A 13,063-nucleotide genomic window follows, 5' to 3' on the forward strand; every position below is an offset into this window, starting at 1 on the left:
GTGGTATTGGCCCGAGCTTTGTTATATCACATGATGAATTCATAAATTCACATGACAAATTTAATGAAATTAGAAAGGCTGAAGGCATAAAACGAGGCTAAGTGTATAGAACGAGGCTAAACGATGAGGCTGAAATTTTTTCTACGGGCATTTAGGCCTTGAAATTTTTAGGCCCGTATAGCCAGGTCTGACTGTACCTCGGACGATATGTAATTGACTGACGAATCGTCCTGGCGTTACATCTTGCGCACTGAGTACGAAGCATCGTTCCCTCAATCTATGATTATGAAACAAATGCTTATTCACTCACAAAGTAAAGTAAGTTTAGACGACGTCATTTGTATATACGAGATTGGTTCGTCTTAAATGGAAGAAGTAATTGACTTTCGGATCCAGAGCGGAAGTATCGGCAATATGCATACATCATCAACGCACATCGAATTGCAGTGGTTGCAAAAGAATCTTTGATACTGATGCAAATTTAACCCCTGAAACAACCGCTTTATTGATGCAATATGATCATTAAAGCGTAAGACGGTTTCACGGGGGCATTCGCAAAGCCGTAGAAAATCTGCGTTCAGTTAGTGTACACACTCTTGACATGTCCAGCGGCTTTTTGAACGAGTGATATTTGATTTTACAAACATGATCTTGTGCTAGCAAAACGCTTTCCCATACCAATCCCCTCGAATATTAATATCATATCGTATCATTTCCATCGTCTGCCGTCACAGCTTAAGTCTTCATTCAAACCAGGGAAGGCTTCTTCTTAATTCCCAATGCAGCAGCATGATCCTTTTTCTTTTTTACAACTCGTTTGAAGCTGGGAGGTGGCATTGCTAATGCCTCTTCTTTGGTAATCTTTGGTGTTGGTCCTGCACCAACATCATCAGCATCATCCTCTATAATCTCTTCCATAGCTTCCTGTCTCCTCATGAACGCCCTTCGAGCCGCCTCTTCGTCTTCTCTTTCTTGTCTTTCTCGTTCCGAGTCAACATTTTCTCGTGTTACAGTGACCTCAGCTCCATCCTTTCCGACCCGTTCATTCCTTGCGTTTCTTGTGCGTATTTCATCCAATGCATCGGCAACAGCCATTTCTGTTTTTGCTTCTGCTGTTTTATCCTCTAATTCTTGCATCGCATCTCGCTCTTGTTCTTCTCTTTCCAGACGATCCAGTCTCTCCTCGTCACTTTCTTGAAGGCCACCTCCATTCACACGCCACGGTTCGGTATTTCTTTTCGCGCCACGCTCGCACTGATAATCCATGTTTTTGGGATCAGTCTTGAAGGTGATTTCGCCAGAACATCTTGTACATTTGATGTAAAACCTATAAATTGAGATAGCCAAGTATTTCTCCTCCGTAGTTTCTTTGCGCGCGTTGAATTTCCGCCCTTTGTAGATATATTCTCCACAAGCCGTACATTTCATAGGAAATGGTGCCATCAAACGGACTGTCTGAACTTTTGGGCCAACTTGTTTAGGAGCGCGCGACTTGACGATCTTCGAAGGATCGAAATCGGGTGGGTAGTATTTGGTGAGAACTTTTCGCTCGGACATCTTGAATTAAGCTGCTGTAAATGACCTGCTTGTTGTCGTAGTAGATTTTTATGTGTACAGAGTGGATGAGCGTAGTTTCAATTCTGAGTTGGCGATGCAATGATGGATGATAGGTGGGAGACAAGACCAGGCGACGAAGTTCTGGATCAAATCGATAGCCCAGTCCAGCGTACGTTATATTATGTAAGCCTTTATCGGCTGGCCTCGTGAAAATCATTGATGAAGATCTCAGCCTCGCATCACCCCACGCGACTGCCTCGCTATGAAAACAAACAATAAACCTAATTTCGTACCCCTTCGTAATCAATACCCTTTGACATTGATCATAATCTTGGAATTCGATTGAATGGGCACAATTTACGATAAGATATGGAGAAATTCTTGAGAGATTGGCGGCAGGATGCTATGAACAAGCACCAATACGACTCGGCAATATTTATTGGAGATAAATTGCTAGCTATAACAAGTACCACCACCCCCTTCGATACTCCTCTTGGGAACTCGTTGGATCTAACCAATTTATAGAAAGTGATAAGGATGCATTTTGGCTTGCACAAGTGCATTTCTCCACGGGGAACTATACAAGAGCTCAGAGCTTCCTCACCAAACAAGACTTAATAGCTCGAAATCCATCCTGTCGGTACCTTGCAGGCCATTGTCTGATAAAACAATCGAGATTCGAAGAGGCTTTGAGTATACTTGGCGAGAAGAATCCTACACATTTAATATCAACGGCCGGTCACAACAGAAAAAAACTACAGCACACGAGAGGCCATGCACGAAATGGATCAACGACACAGAGCAGTCGGCATAGACAAGATGAGATAGCAAAAGATGAAGCGGCAAATGTCAAATTCGAAGCTGCAATGTGCTTTCTACGAGGACTTTGCTATGCTAAACAAAATGCTTTTGATAGAGCGAAAGAATGTTACAAAGATGCTGTTCGAATAGATGTACAATGCTTCGAAGCATTCGAACAGCTTATGAAGAACTGTCTGATGTCACCAGAAGAGGAATGGCAATTTCTAGAATCCCTGGATTTCGATACTATATCCGTTACGGACGATACTTCATCCTCCCAAGAAGCTGCCGAATTTACAAAAATGCTTTATACCACTCGACTTTCGAAATACAAAAACCCAGCTGCGTTTACAACAGCGACAGAAACTCTTTCAACACATTACAACCTTGCTACAAATCCAGATCTTTTATTATCTAAAGCGGATTTGTTTTTTACACAATGCAGGTTTAAGGATGCTTTAGCTATCACAAATTCTATCCTTGAGGAAGACAAATACAATTTTAGTATATATCCTTTGCATTTAGCATGTCTGTACGAATTACAACTGAAGAATGCTCTGTTCCTCGTAAGTCCATTGTCTTCCTTTTTTGGCATAATTAGAATTTTTGACTTCCTGTTCATAACTCACAATGGTGTATCTTTTGGGGACGGACCTAGGACGGCTCAATCTTCTTCCGAGAATTTCGAGAGAAAAGTCATGGCATGCCATAGATGCTGACATTATATTGACAGGTATCACACGATCTAGCGGATAATCATCCAGAGGAGCCCTGTACATGGCTTGCGGTAGGCATTTATTATTTGGCCATAAACAAAGTAGCTGAAGCTCGACGCTATTTCAGTAAAGCCAGTATGATGGATCCTCATTTTGGACCTGCTTGGATTGGATTCGCCCATACTTTCGCAGCAGAAGGAGAACATGATCAAGCAATCTCAGCATATTCGACAGCAGCAAGACTTTTCATGGGCACTCACTTGCCTCAACTATTTCTAGGCATGCAAAATCACATGCTAAACAATATGACTCTAGCCGATGAGTTCTTGAAAACTGCGTATGAACTCTGTAAAACGGACCCATTACTTCTGAACGAGATGGGAGTAGTATTTTATCACCAAGAACGACTCGAAGATGCTGTTTTGATATTAAGGAAAGCTCTCGAAATTGCTGAAGAGATTGACAGTGATCCACAAGCTTGGATATCCACTCGCTCGAATCTGGGTCATGCATATCGACGTCTTCATCAATGGGATGCCGCCTTGGCAGAATTTGATGCGGTACTTCGGCAGGGTGGAAAAGATCCGGCTATCTTTTGTGCAAAGGGTTTGGTGTTAATGGAGCAGAGGAAACCTTTTGAAGCCGTTTTGATGTTTCACGAAGCACTTGCCATTTCACCCCAAGATGCTATTGCAACCGAATTGCTTAATAAAGCCTTGGAAGAAACGGCCATTCATGGTATCAATGGGAGTAGGATTTTTGATGACGAGGAAGATGATATCGAGAGGGAATTATCATTGAGGAAAGATGAGGTTTTGGCAAGTTTAAGACCAAGCAGAGCGAAAGGAAAGGGGAAGTCGAGGAGCAAAGTGGTGGTAAATGAAGTCAACTCAATGGAACTTAGTGATGGTGATTAGTATTCTTTCAGCGAATTAGTCAAGGATTTGGGGTTTGGGAAGAGTGGAAAGGAGGGGAGGAGCCCTGAGATGGCAAATCCTCGCTTCTTTACTCTTGTTGGAGTTTTGTTTCTCTTTCAGGGGCGCATGACGGTAAAACGGAAGGTAATTGTGACAATAGCAGAATAAATGAGTAAAGAGGGGGTAAATGCATTCTAAATGGCGTATAGCATTTGAAACTTGATTACCTGTTCACTAACGATGGATGGTTGTTGGTCAATTTAGATATAAACTTACATGGGGTATCAATCAATTCAAGGGTTGTAGTAATATACACGAACCTACAGATAATAAAAACTGAGTGAGATCCAAGTACTTTTCCGCCGAACTCCTAAACCCATGTGCCATGCAGCCTGAAGCCTGGATCGTAAATTATAAGTTCGTACTGTCAGTTCTTTCGTTCCTTTCACTTTCATCCCATTTCCCCCCCTTGACTCCATACCTCCAACTTAAATACCCCAGGACCCCCATCGCGCTCCCTGCACTAATACTCCCAACTCTCGCCCTCCAATCCACTAAAGACCCAGGTTTAAACTTCCAAAGAGCACCAACTATCATACCGCCATACATCCAATCGTCAGATTCCATCTGACCTTCATTTTCCAAAAGACGCCAGCTACGATCTTGATATTCGATATCTGTGCGCCCGTACATACGGGCAAATGTTGCGAGGGTGAGGAGAGAAGTGACGCCAAGAGTGTTAGTCCCAATAAAGCGGAGATTGAGGAGTTGGGATGAAAAAGGAGAAGTTTGGGAGCGGGGAAGTAGGGAGGCGGGTAGGGGGAGTTTGCGGTAAATAAGAGTGCTGGCGGAGATGAAGGGAGTGAGGAAAGCGGCGGTGGGGGGACCGCGGGTGAGGATGTGGGTCCAGAGGATAAGTCTGGAGTGAGGTTGGTCTTCGGCGTAGGGGGGGTGCGGCCAGTAGCGAGACATTTTGAGAGAGGTTGAGGGGTAACTTGTTAGTGGGAGTGCTGTTTGATAGTAGCTTTTGTTGATATTTAGAGTTGGAAATTAGAGTTCGGTTAGGTGGTGTTGTATTTATGTTCATCAATTGATGGGGCGGACTTCAACAATCCTTGTATTCTTACTTTGTGGGAAAGTGGAATTCCGCTAAAGGATATGGAAACGGAGATTTAGAGGAGAAGGATTGTCCGGCATGGAGTTTCTTTGATGCCGATGCTATTTCTGTTATTATGCGCTGCGCAGAAGTGAATGGAGATTGGGGAGTTGAAGAAATGCGGATTGGAAATGGTAGATGCGATGAGTTTGTTTTTCCTAGATTGCGAGTATTGTCAATACTGTATAGTATCGAAGTAATGCTCCTGTTGAATAATGAGGGCAAGAGAGTCTGATATCCGCCGCCTTATCTTAGTGGTGTGACATTATGGATCGCCTTTGTTACCTTACGGAACTTAGCTTGATGAAACTAGGTAGGTAGGTAAGCTTACATAGCACTCGCTTGTAAACATATCAGCAGCCTTGAGAGGAACATCTTCATCGTCATAATACAGTGAGTTCGCTTACACGGTACTCGCATCTTACACCAGCTCCATAGAAGGAGGTCATCTACTCTTCTCCATTCTCTAGTTTGTAGATTCAACAAGTGGTAGGTACGAGTTTGATAAGGCTCGGTTTTGTAGTGAAATCGAATGTAAGATCTTATATAGCTCTGAGGATCAAATGATAATACGAAAACGAAATACTTCGTTAGGAAATTGTCTGATCTGGAAAATTTGTCGCGTATATAAGTATACGGAGAGGTAAAGGTAAGATGACGGAAAAAGCCTATAGCTATAATAGGTGGTGGTTTTGAGCATGTCTCTCCGACGTCTAGCCATCGCTGAACTTTGGAATGCGGAGCAAATCAACCGTCTCGAATTTCGGAATATCATTACTCGTTCCAACCCACCGCGTTCATCTTTTCTGTAGTTTAAATACCAATATTTAGAGGGGATATGATACGTTAGAATTAGAAAGTGGTAGCATTAATTGTCCAGCGGATTGATGCCGCGGTAAATTAACCTTCCCCCCACATCCCACAATTCGGCACAGTCTGGGGAAGATCTTCTCCGCATAGATACTTCCGTAGTTCCGCGGCTATTAATAGATAGACAGCAAGCATAGCTTTTGAAGACCTCCTCTTTCCTCATCATTTCAGATTGCTTCGACATCTGATTTCTCATTTCATCGTTCCGTCAGAGTTTTGGGGGATTCTATGCAGACATGGATATCTTGAGTCTACCCAGAAAGCTCTGGGAGCATCCTAGTCCCAAAAGCACAGCTATGTATAAACTGATGCAGGAAATCAATCAAAAAGACAATCTTCAGATCGATGTAATCCAAGCTCTTTTTCCCTGTCTATGATATACTAATTGACGACTTTAGAATTTCTGGGATCTCTGGCAATACTTACTACCTACCGAGCTCAATTTTGGGATCAAGCTTTCCAATACCTCAATCTAATCTATAGCGGCTCATACACAACCGTTGTTGATGAGAATGCTCCTATAGATTCTATACCGCGTTGGTTCTCGGGTGTATATATGAATTTTGCTGAAAATATCTTGTATTCGCGAGTACCCGGTCATGCATCATCTCATAGAGGTACAATTGGGAAAGAAGATGATAAAATTGCTTTAACTGAAGTTCGAGAGGGAGGAACAGAGATACGTGATGTTAGTTGGGGGGAGTCAAGGAAAGGAGTAGCGGAATTAGCTAGTGCTATGAAGGAGCATGGCGTTGGGATGGGTGATAGAGTGGTAGTTGTGGCTAGTAATTCTTTTGATACCCTGAAGGTTTTTCTGACTGTAGCATCGCTTGGGGGTTTGTTCAGTAGTAGTTCGACGGATATGGGTGTTCAAGGTGTTTTGCAACAAGCTTTACAGGTTGAACCAAAGGTGTGTCTGGCGTCTCAAATAAAACATGTGATATGTGGAGAATTAACGTACACACGATAGTATATTTTTATGGATGACTGGACAGTTTACAATGGCAAGACGGTTGATCTTCGCGAAAAGATGATCGCAATCGTGCATGGAATGAAAGATGTTAACGAATTCAAAGGAATGGTTTCTATGCCTAGATTCAAAACACCGTTAGATATCACCGACATCCCTCGTAGCCAGAATCTATCCACTTACCTCTCGAAATCTACACCTCAAACTCTTACTTTCGCCAAAACAGCTTTCCACGATCCTTTTTTCATTGCATATTCATCTGGTACCACTGGAACACCAAAATGCATCGTCTATTCCATTGGTGGTGCAGCTCTCAGCGCAGCCAAAGAAGGAATCCTTCACCTAGAAACTGGTCCCCATTGTACCGTCCTTCAATACACAACAACCGGGTGGATAATGTATTTTATGTCCATTTCCAATCTACTCACCGGGTGTCGCGTAGTTCTTTACGATGGAAGTCCCTTTCAACCCGATCTCACTACATTTGTAAAACTTCTCGGCGAACTGAAAGTTACACACTTCGGGACATCTCCAAAGTGGATGGCGGAAATGCAGAAAAATGGGATTGTGCCGAAATATGTGACGGATCTTTCGAGTTTGCACACGGTGACGAGCACGGATATGGTGTTGTCGGATCAACTTTTTGAATGGTTCTATGATGTGGGATTTCCAAAAACGGTGCATTTGGCGAATATTTCTGGAGGAACGGATATTGTGAGTTGGCTTGTATTCTTGGTAAGTTGATGATGAGCCCGCTGATGATTCAGCAGGCAGGAAGTTTTGGTCAAGGGAATCCCCTGACTCCAGTTTATGTTGGAGGGACTCAAGGTCCTAGCTTAGGCACACCTATTGCCGTTTACGATGCCCTCATTGAAAGTGGACAAGTCGTTCCAGTTGAGCACGGCACACCCGGAGAACTCGTAGCTCCCCATGCTTTCCCTAACATTCCCGTCTTTTTCTTCCGCGATTCCAGTGGTTCCTTATACCATTCCTCCTACTTCTCGAAATATACTCACGTCTGGACTCATGGTGATTTCGTGTCCATTCATCCCATAACTCATAACTTACATTTCCACGGCCGAGCGGATGGTGTCTTGAATCCTAGTGGTGTTCGTTTTGGCAGCGCGGAGATATATAGTATCATTCAGAAATATTTTGGAAAGGAGGTCCAAGAAAGTTTATGCGTGGGACAGAAAAGAGAAGGGGATGAAGATGAGAGGGTGATGTTATTTTTAGTAATGATAAAGGGGGAGAAATTTAATGCCGGTTTGAGAGAAAAGGTAAAAGAGGTCATCGGCAGGGAGTTAAGTAAAAGACATGTTCCCAAGTGGATTTTCGAAGCTCCAGATATTCCTGTGAGTTCATCTTCTCTCTTCTCAAACCATCTCGTACTCTATCTCGGATACTTGAACTAATCTCCGGCTCGCCTATCTAGACAACTATAAATCTAAAGAAAGTCGAACTTCCCGTTAAGCAGATCGTTTCTGGGGAGATTATTAAACCAAGTGGTACGTTGCTGAATCCAGAGAGTTTGAAATTCTTCTATCGGTTTGCGAAGGTGGAAGAGCTTGTTAAGGGAGAGGGCGAGGGGAATAAAGGGGGCGAGGGAAAGAGAGAGAGTAAATTATAGAGAGATAGATTTGGAGATTAGAAAGAATGGAGAAAAGATACTGGAGTATAGGTTGGATGATTAAGCAGTTCGAGTAGATTTTGTTCCATCTTTTTAAGTATCACTTGAGCATTTTTACATTGCGAATAGTGGTTTCGGGGTACTGAGGAATGCGTGCAGAATATGGAAACTCGAAGAAGGAAGACTTTTATTTCTTTCAATTGATGGAGGGAAGTAGAGGGATGGAAGTACATATGTTGATGGCTCCAAAACACATTTTTGTGAGAACAAAACTTCAAACCTCCAAGACTTATAGCCCAAGCAGCAAAGCATAAACGCACGAAAAGAGGTGCCATTTGATGTAAGGCGTGGTATTCTTGTATTCAACAATTTCTCTAACCAATACTACTCATAGGAATCAATAGCCGCCAGATATTATTATCCCTTATCTTCTCCTAGAAAAGTAGAAGAAACAGGCAGTGACATCTCACCCGCACGCACATCGTTGGAACCTCGAAACCAAAAACATATCTTAAACACACCTACATTCAACACTGTTACACCACTTGAAAACCCCAAATAATTCGATAAAAAACAAACACACTTTGTACTTTGACTCTGACATCAAGTACTAACCAAGTAGAATCACCTAACATTACAACTTCACCCCATCCTCCTGTCCTGATTGTTCTAGCTCTGTCGTCGCGCAGAAAATAACATTTGATAATATCAAGCGAGAACTCAGAAGTATTATGAGACCAAGCGGTCACAATGTTCTAGGCGTAGCATCCACGATAAATAGTATCACTATCCTCGAATTCTGGCCGATGATCCGAAAGACGCTTCAGCATCTCAATTCGCTGAGATGATTTCAATCGTTTTCTCTCACTTTTGCACTCGTCTTCTACATCACAAGCTCTTTTCATCGATGTGCTCAATAGCTCATTCAGAAACGAATGCTCAAAGCCCCCCTGAACGTCTTTCAATGGGATACCTTTTCTCCTATTGCAAAACGGTTGGATTTGGGCATACCTTTCTAGTAATCCTTCGTAATGTTCTAGATCGAATCCTACTAATTCGAGTACCGTCCAGTTCGTTCGAATAGTACCCTTTTTGAATTCTGCGATCAATTGATTCAGTTCAATAGTCGTGGTAGCCCAACTATGAACATTCTCTTTCTGAAACCATTTTATAAATCTTTGAGTGTTAGATTCATTTTTCAGCAAGTAGTCTATAAATTCAAGTCCGAAAAGATGTTCGGAACCATGGTTCATATGTTGTTTGGCAACCGTGTGTTTCCAACGTACATTGCACGGCCTTGAACCGTGTTAAGATATGTCGGGTGTCCTTTTGTTGGTATAGACTCAATACCAAGGGAATTGACGTCAAGACCGTGAATGAGTAAAAGAGCACCATGTTGCCCTGTGGTTGGACGTCGCCCGAGATACATTCTAGGTTGTGAATCATTGTGTATTTTGAGAATCCGATTTTGATGCATGTCGTGTGGTGGCTTGATCTCCATTGCGAGTTCCATGTTGTTCCAAAAATCGGCATCACCGCCATAGACTTGCTTAAGAAATGTATGATTAAATACGGACAATTAGGAAGAGAGAATTTTTCAACCGGGAGATTGAGGTAACAGCCCTAGCTCGTATTCCACGTTGAAGGATTTGACGACTTTGGGAGCGAAAGATGCTTGAACAGGAGGATGTTTTGGCCGATCAGGTGCTTTGATTTCAAGCTCTGTAGCCTTTGCCACAATTTTATCGTGCAACTTTTCTTGATCTTGACTGTGCAAGCTTTATAATTCCTGCTCAATAATTGCAGTAGCACTCAAGACCTGCGACCTTCCCTCGTTTACCTGAATGCTCTGGCCATCTTTTAGTCCTCGATTGTACTCAATATCACGGACTAATAGAATGTGTTGAAGGTGGGCTTGCTTAAGAACCTTAAATACATCTGGTTGACTGGACCTAGTGTTCTGGAGAGCCGCTTTATGATCGACAAGTTGTCCTGCTGTTTGTACATTCATTGTTCCGGGTTCTTTCCCTGCGCATAATTGTGGAAGATCCTCCTTGAACTCTTTTTTCTCATCTTCAAGCTCAATTCTCTGTGCGGTGATGTCTTTAACCATTGTGTTCAATATACCCAGGTGCCAGACCATGGCTTCATGTTTAGCGTCGCATCTCTCTTTCCATCTTTTTGCATTGGCCTCCGCTTCAGATTTTTCTTTAGTCGTGTTTTCAATGCGCTGATACAAGTCCTGGTTAACCAAGTGCAAGTGCATTCTACTTAAATCGCATTCGTCAAGAACCCTACGTAACGTCTTTACCATTGCCTGAAGAGCCGAATGTGCCGTCGCAGCTTTTTCTTCCTCATCATTGGCTGTATGAAAGATGATCCAATTATTTGCGAGTTCATTAGAGATTTTCGACATTTCCAATTTTAGTGCAGTAATTTGGACAGCATGTTGCTCCTCAAGAAACTTTTTCGTCTCCAATATACGTCGACTGACTGTTCTTCATACAATTGTTTGGAAACATCGACAAGTTTCTTGCCAATACCTTGGATAATCTGGCTTTCTATTGGCATGGCGTTCTCTATTGCGAGTATTCTCTTGGGAACAGACAAATCTTGAGTTTTCCTGCCAATTTCGATATTGTTGTTACCTATCTCGAAATCTATCCTCAAGTAAATAAAAAAAGTCTCTATTCATCCAAATATTTCAAGATTCATACCTCTGCAAGTACTATCAATTGGCTCTAATTTTAACCTCTGTTTCTCGATTAAGTTGTCGAATTTGAGCAAGTATTCTTTTGACCAGAATCCTGATCCGATACTCTTGTTCACATCTTGTAAAGCCTTGAGAAGGCTCGGGATGACAAGACGGCTTTCATAAGTCCATCTCTATCCAGAAAGCTTGGCCCTCGGAAAAAGAGTTCCTTTGCATCATTTGTGGTTAAGCGCTTTCTGGTATTCAAATATTAGTATAAATATTAGCCGCAGCAGTATTTTGAGGATCCTCTATTCGAATATACCTGTCGTGCATGAGAACTTAAAGAATATGGAACTTTGCAAGCATCGAAGCACCCACTCAGGACCCGGTAAAAGTTTGACACGCAGTTGGAAACCATCCAATGCCATATGGCATTCTGAAATCTCTGAAGGAGTCCATTTCTCGAAATTGGAAACTGGAAACTGGTAACAAGAGAAGATCCATCTCAGAAAAGAAGGTGGGTTCCGGGGATCAGACTGGGCTGCTGATCGCAATAGACTCCTACCACAAGCTCTCTCTGTGTGGTTGTAATCAGGGACTGTCTTAAAAAGAGAGAATATCAATTGAAAATATGGTACGATTTTGAGGGTACTTCGGCAAGTCTCTTACCTAAAGTGTATAACAGTCGATCTTGTATACCACGAAAGTTGCAATCAAATCGAGGGCCACAAAGCCCAAAGCCGGTTTTGTAGTCCTGGTATTGGAGAGAATTGAGGCATTTCACGCTGGCCGGTCTAGTAGTCTTCAGCCGACTCAAATTAAGATTCTCGTACTTTAAGCTCTTTTCTAATCTTTCCAGTGCACGCGTTTGCCATCCATTCAGGGGCGGTAATACCAATGATTGGTTGATTGGAATCCAGACCAGTTCCCTCCATGTATCTGAAAGTTCCCACAAACAACCACTCATATCCTCACCATATCCATCATAGAATTCCTTGATGGCTTTCACTAAGAGCGTAGTCTTTTAGATTGGAGATTCAAAAAAGAGAGGGCTATGATAAACACCTACTTTTTAAAGGATGTAATTGCTCATGAACTTTGATTACCAATCTCCCGATTTGAAGATTTTCCATCTCATTTGCTAACTGAACGTTTGGATGTAGCTGTGACATCGTGATCGCATCGAACAATGACGAGGGTCAAGATGATTATTGCTCTTCGAATACAAGTGACACTTTCAGCCCACAGTCTCGAGAGAAAATTTGAATCTGACACAAACTACATTTCAAAGATATGGCGAGGATGGACTTTTGGGTCACTGTATACATCCTAATGCTACTTCCCGTGAATTCCTTGGCATGATATATCAATGATTGTATCAGGTTTTCTTTTTCGACACCCGGTACGAGTTTGGAAACCGCGTCGTAAGCTCCAGTGTGCTTCTCCGAGGTGAAGTCATTTGATTTGTTACCAAAGCAAAGCTATTCAAGAAGCAATGCCTCAATCCGTTGAATCAACTTCCTCGGCGACTCCAGCAAGAACTTGTGGCAGAAGACTGCGCCTCCCATACCGACAGTAAAGCAAACATTAATATGTCTTTCAAATTAGGCAAACGAGCTCAAATTTCTGTGGCTACCCGAACAAATTGGAATGAATCCATGAGATTTTCAAAAAATTGCAGTAGAATCATATTGGTATTGATTCGAGAAGAATTCGGAAATCATGAGCTGGATCTCACTGGATAGCAATGG

General features: G+C 42.4%; 6 protein-coding genes across 6 annotated transcripts; 2 read left to right on the top strand and 4 right to left on the bottom strand.

Moving 5' to 3' along the window:
* Positions 1-747: 747 nt before the first annotated feature.
* EAE97_005344 (uncharacterized protein) lies at positions 748-1,557 on the bottom strand (the record flags this gene model as incomplete). The annotated part of the gene is made up of 1 exon (XM_038875856.1): positions 748-1,557. One exon carries the CDS (start codon positions 1,555-1,557, stop codon positions 748-750), a length of 810 nt encoding a protein of 269 aa, XP_038733193.1.
* Positions 1,558-1,926: 369 nt separating this feature from the next.
* On the top strand, positions 1,927-3,991 carry EAE97_005345 (uncharacterized protein; the record flags this gene model as incomplete). Its single annotated transcript, XM_038875857.1, has 3 exons — positions 1,927-2,023; positions 2,083-2,924; positions 3,092-3,991. 3 exons carry the CDS (start codon positions 1,927-1,929, stop codon positions 3,989-3,991), a joined length of 1,839 nt encoding a protein of 612 aa, XP_038733194.1.
* Positions 3,992-4,402: 411 nt separating this feature from the next.
* EAE97_005346 (uncharacterized protein) lies at positions 4,403-4,963 on the bottom strand (the record flags this gene model as incomplete). The annotated part of the gene is made up of 1 exon (XM_038875858.1): positions 4,403-4,963. The coding sequence occupies one exon, from the start codon at positions 4,961-4,963 to the stop codon at positions 4,403-4,405; it is 561 nt and encodes a 186-aa protein (XP_038733195.1).
* A 1,610-nt stretch (positions 4,964-6,573) lies between these two features.
* EAE97_005347 (uncharacterized protein) lies at positions 6,574-8,617 on the top strand (the record flags this gene model as incomplete). Its single annotated transcript, XM_038875859.1, has 4 exons — positions 6,574-6,927; positions 6,988-7,701; positions 7,758-8,342; positions 8,423-8,617. The coding sequence occupies 4 exons, from the start codon at positions 6,574-6,576 to the stop codon at positions 8,615-8,617; spliced, it is 1,848 nt and encodes a 615-aa protein (XP_038733196.1).
* A 755-nt stretch (positions 8,618-9,372) lies between these two features.
* Positions 9,373-10,130, bottom strand: EAE97_005348 (uncharacterized protein; the record flags this gene model as incomplete). The annotated part of the gene is made up of 2 exons (XM_038875860.1): positions 9,373-9,793; positions 9,904-10,130. 2 exons carry the CDS (start codon positions 10,128-10,130, stop codon positions 9,373-9,375), a joined length of 648 nt encoding a protein of 215 aa, XP_038733197.1.
* A 267-nt stretch (positions 10,131-10,397) lies between these two features.
* Positions 10,398-12,484, bottom strand: EAE97_005349 (uncharacterized protein; the record flags this gene model as incomplete). Its single annotated transcript, XM_038875861.1, has 6 exons — positions 10,398-11,110; positions 11,161-11,277; positions 11,335-11,486; positions 11,691-11,889; positions 11,982-12,320; positions 12,382-12,484. 6 exons carry the CDS (start codon positions 12,482-12,484, stop codon positions 10,398-10,400), a joined length of 1,623 nt encoding a protein of 540 aa, XP_038733198.1.
* Between the last annotated feature and the right edge of the window lie 579 nt (positions 12,485-13,063).

This window comes from Botrytis byssoidea (genome assembly GCF_014898295.1).
Source record: "Botrytis byssoidea strain MUCL 94 chromosome Unknown BBYS_009, whole genome shotgun sequence".
In the NCBI taxonomy this organism is placed as follows: domain Eukaryota; kingdom Fungi; phylum Ascomycota; class Leotiomycetes; order Helotiales; family Sclerotiniaceae; genus Botrytis; species Botrytis byssoidea.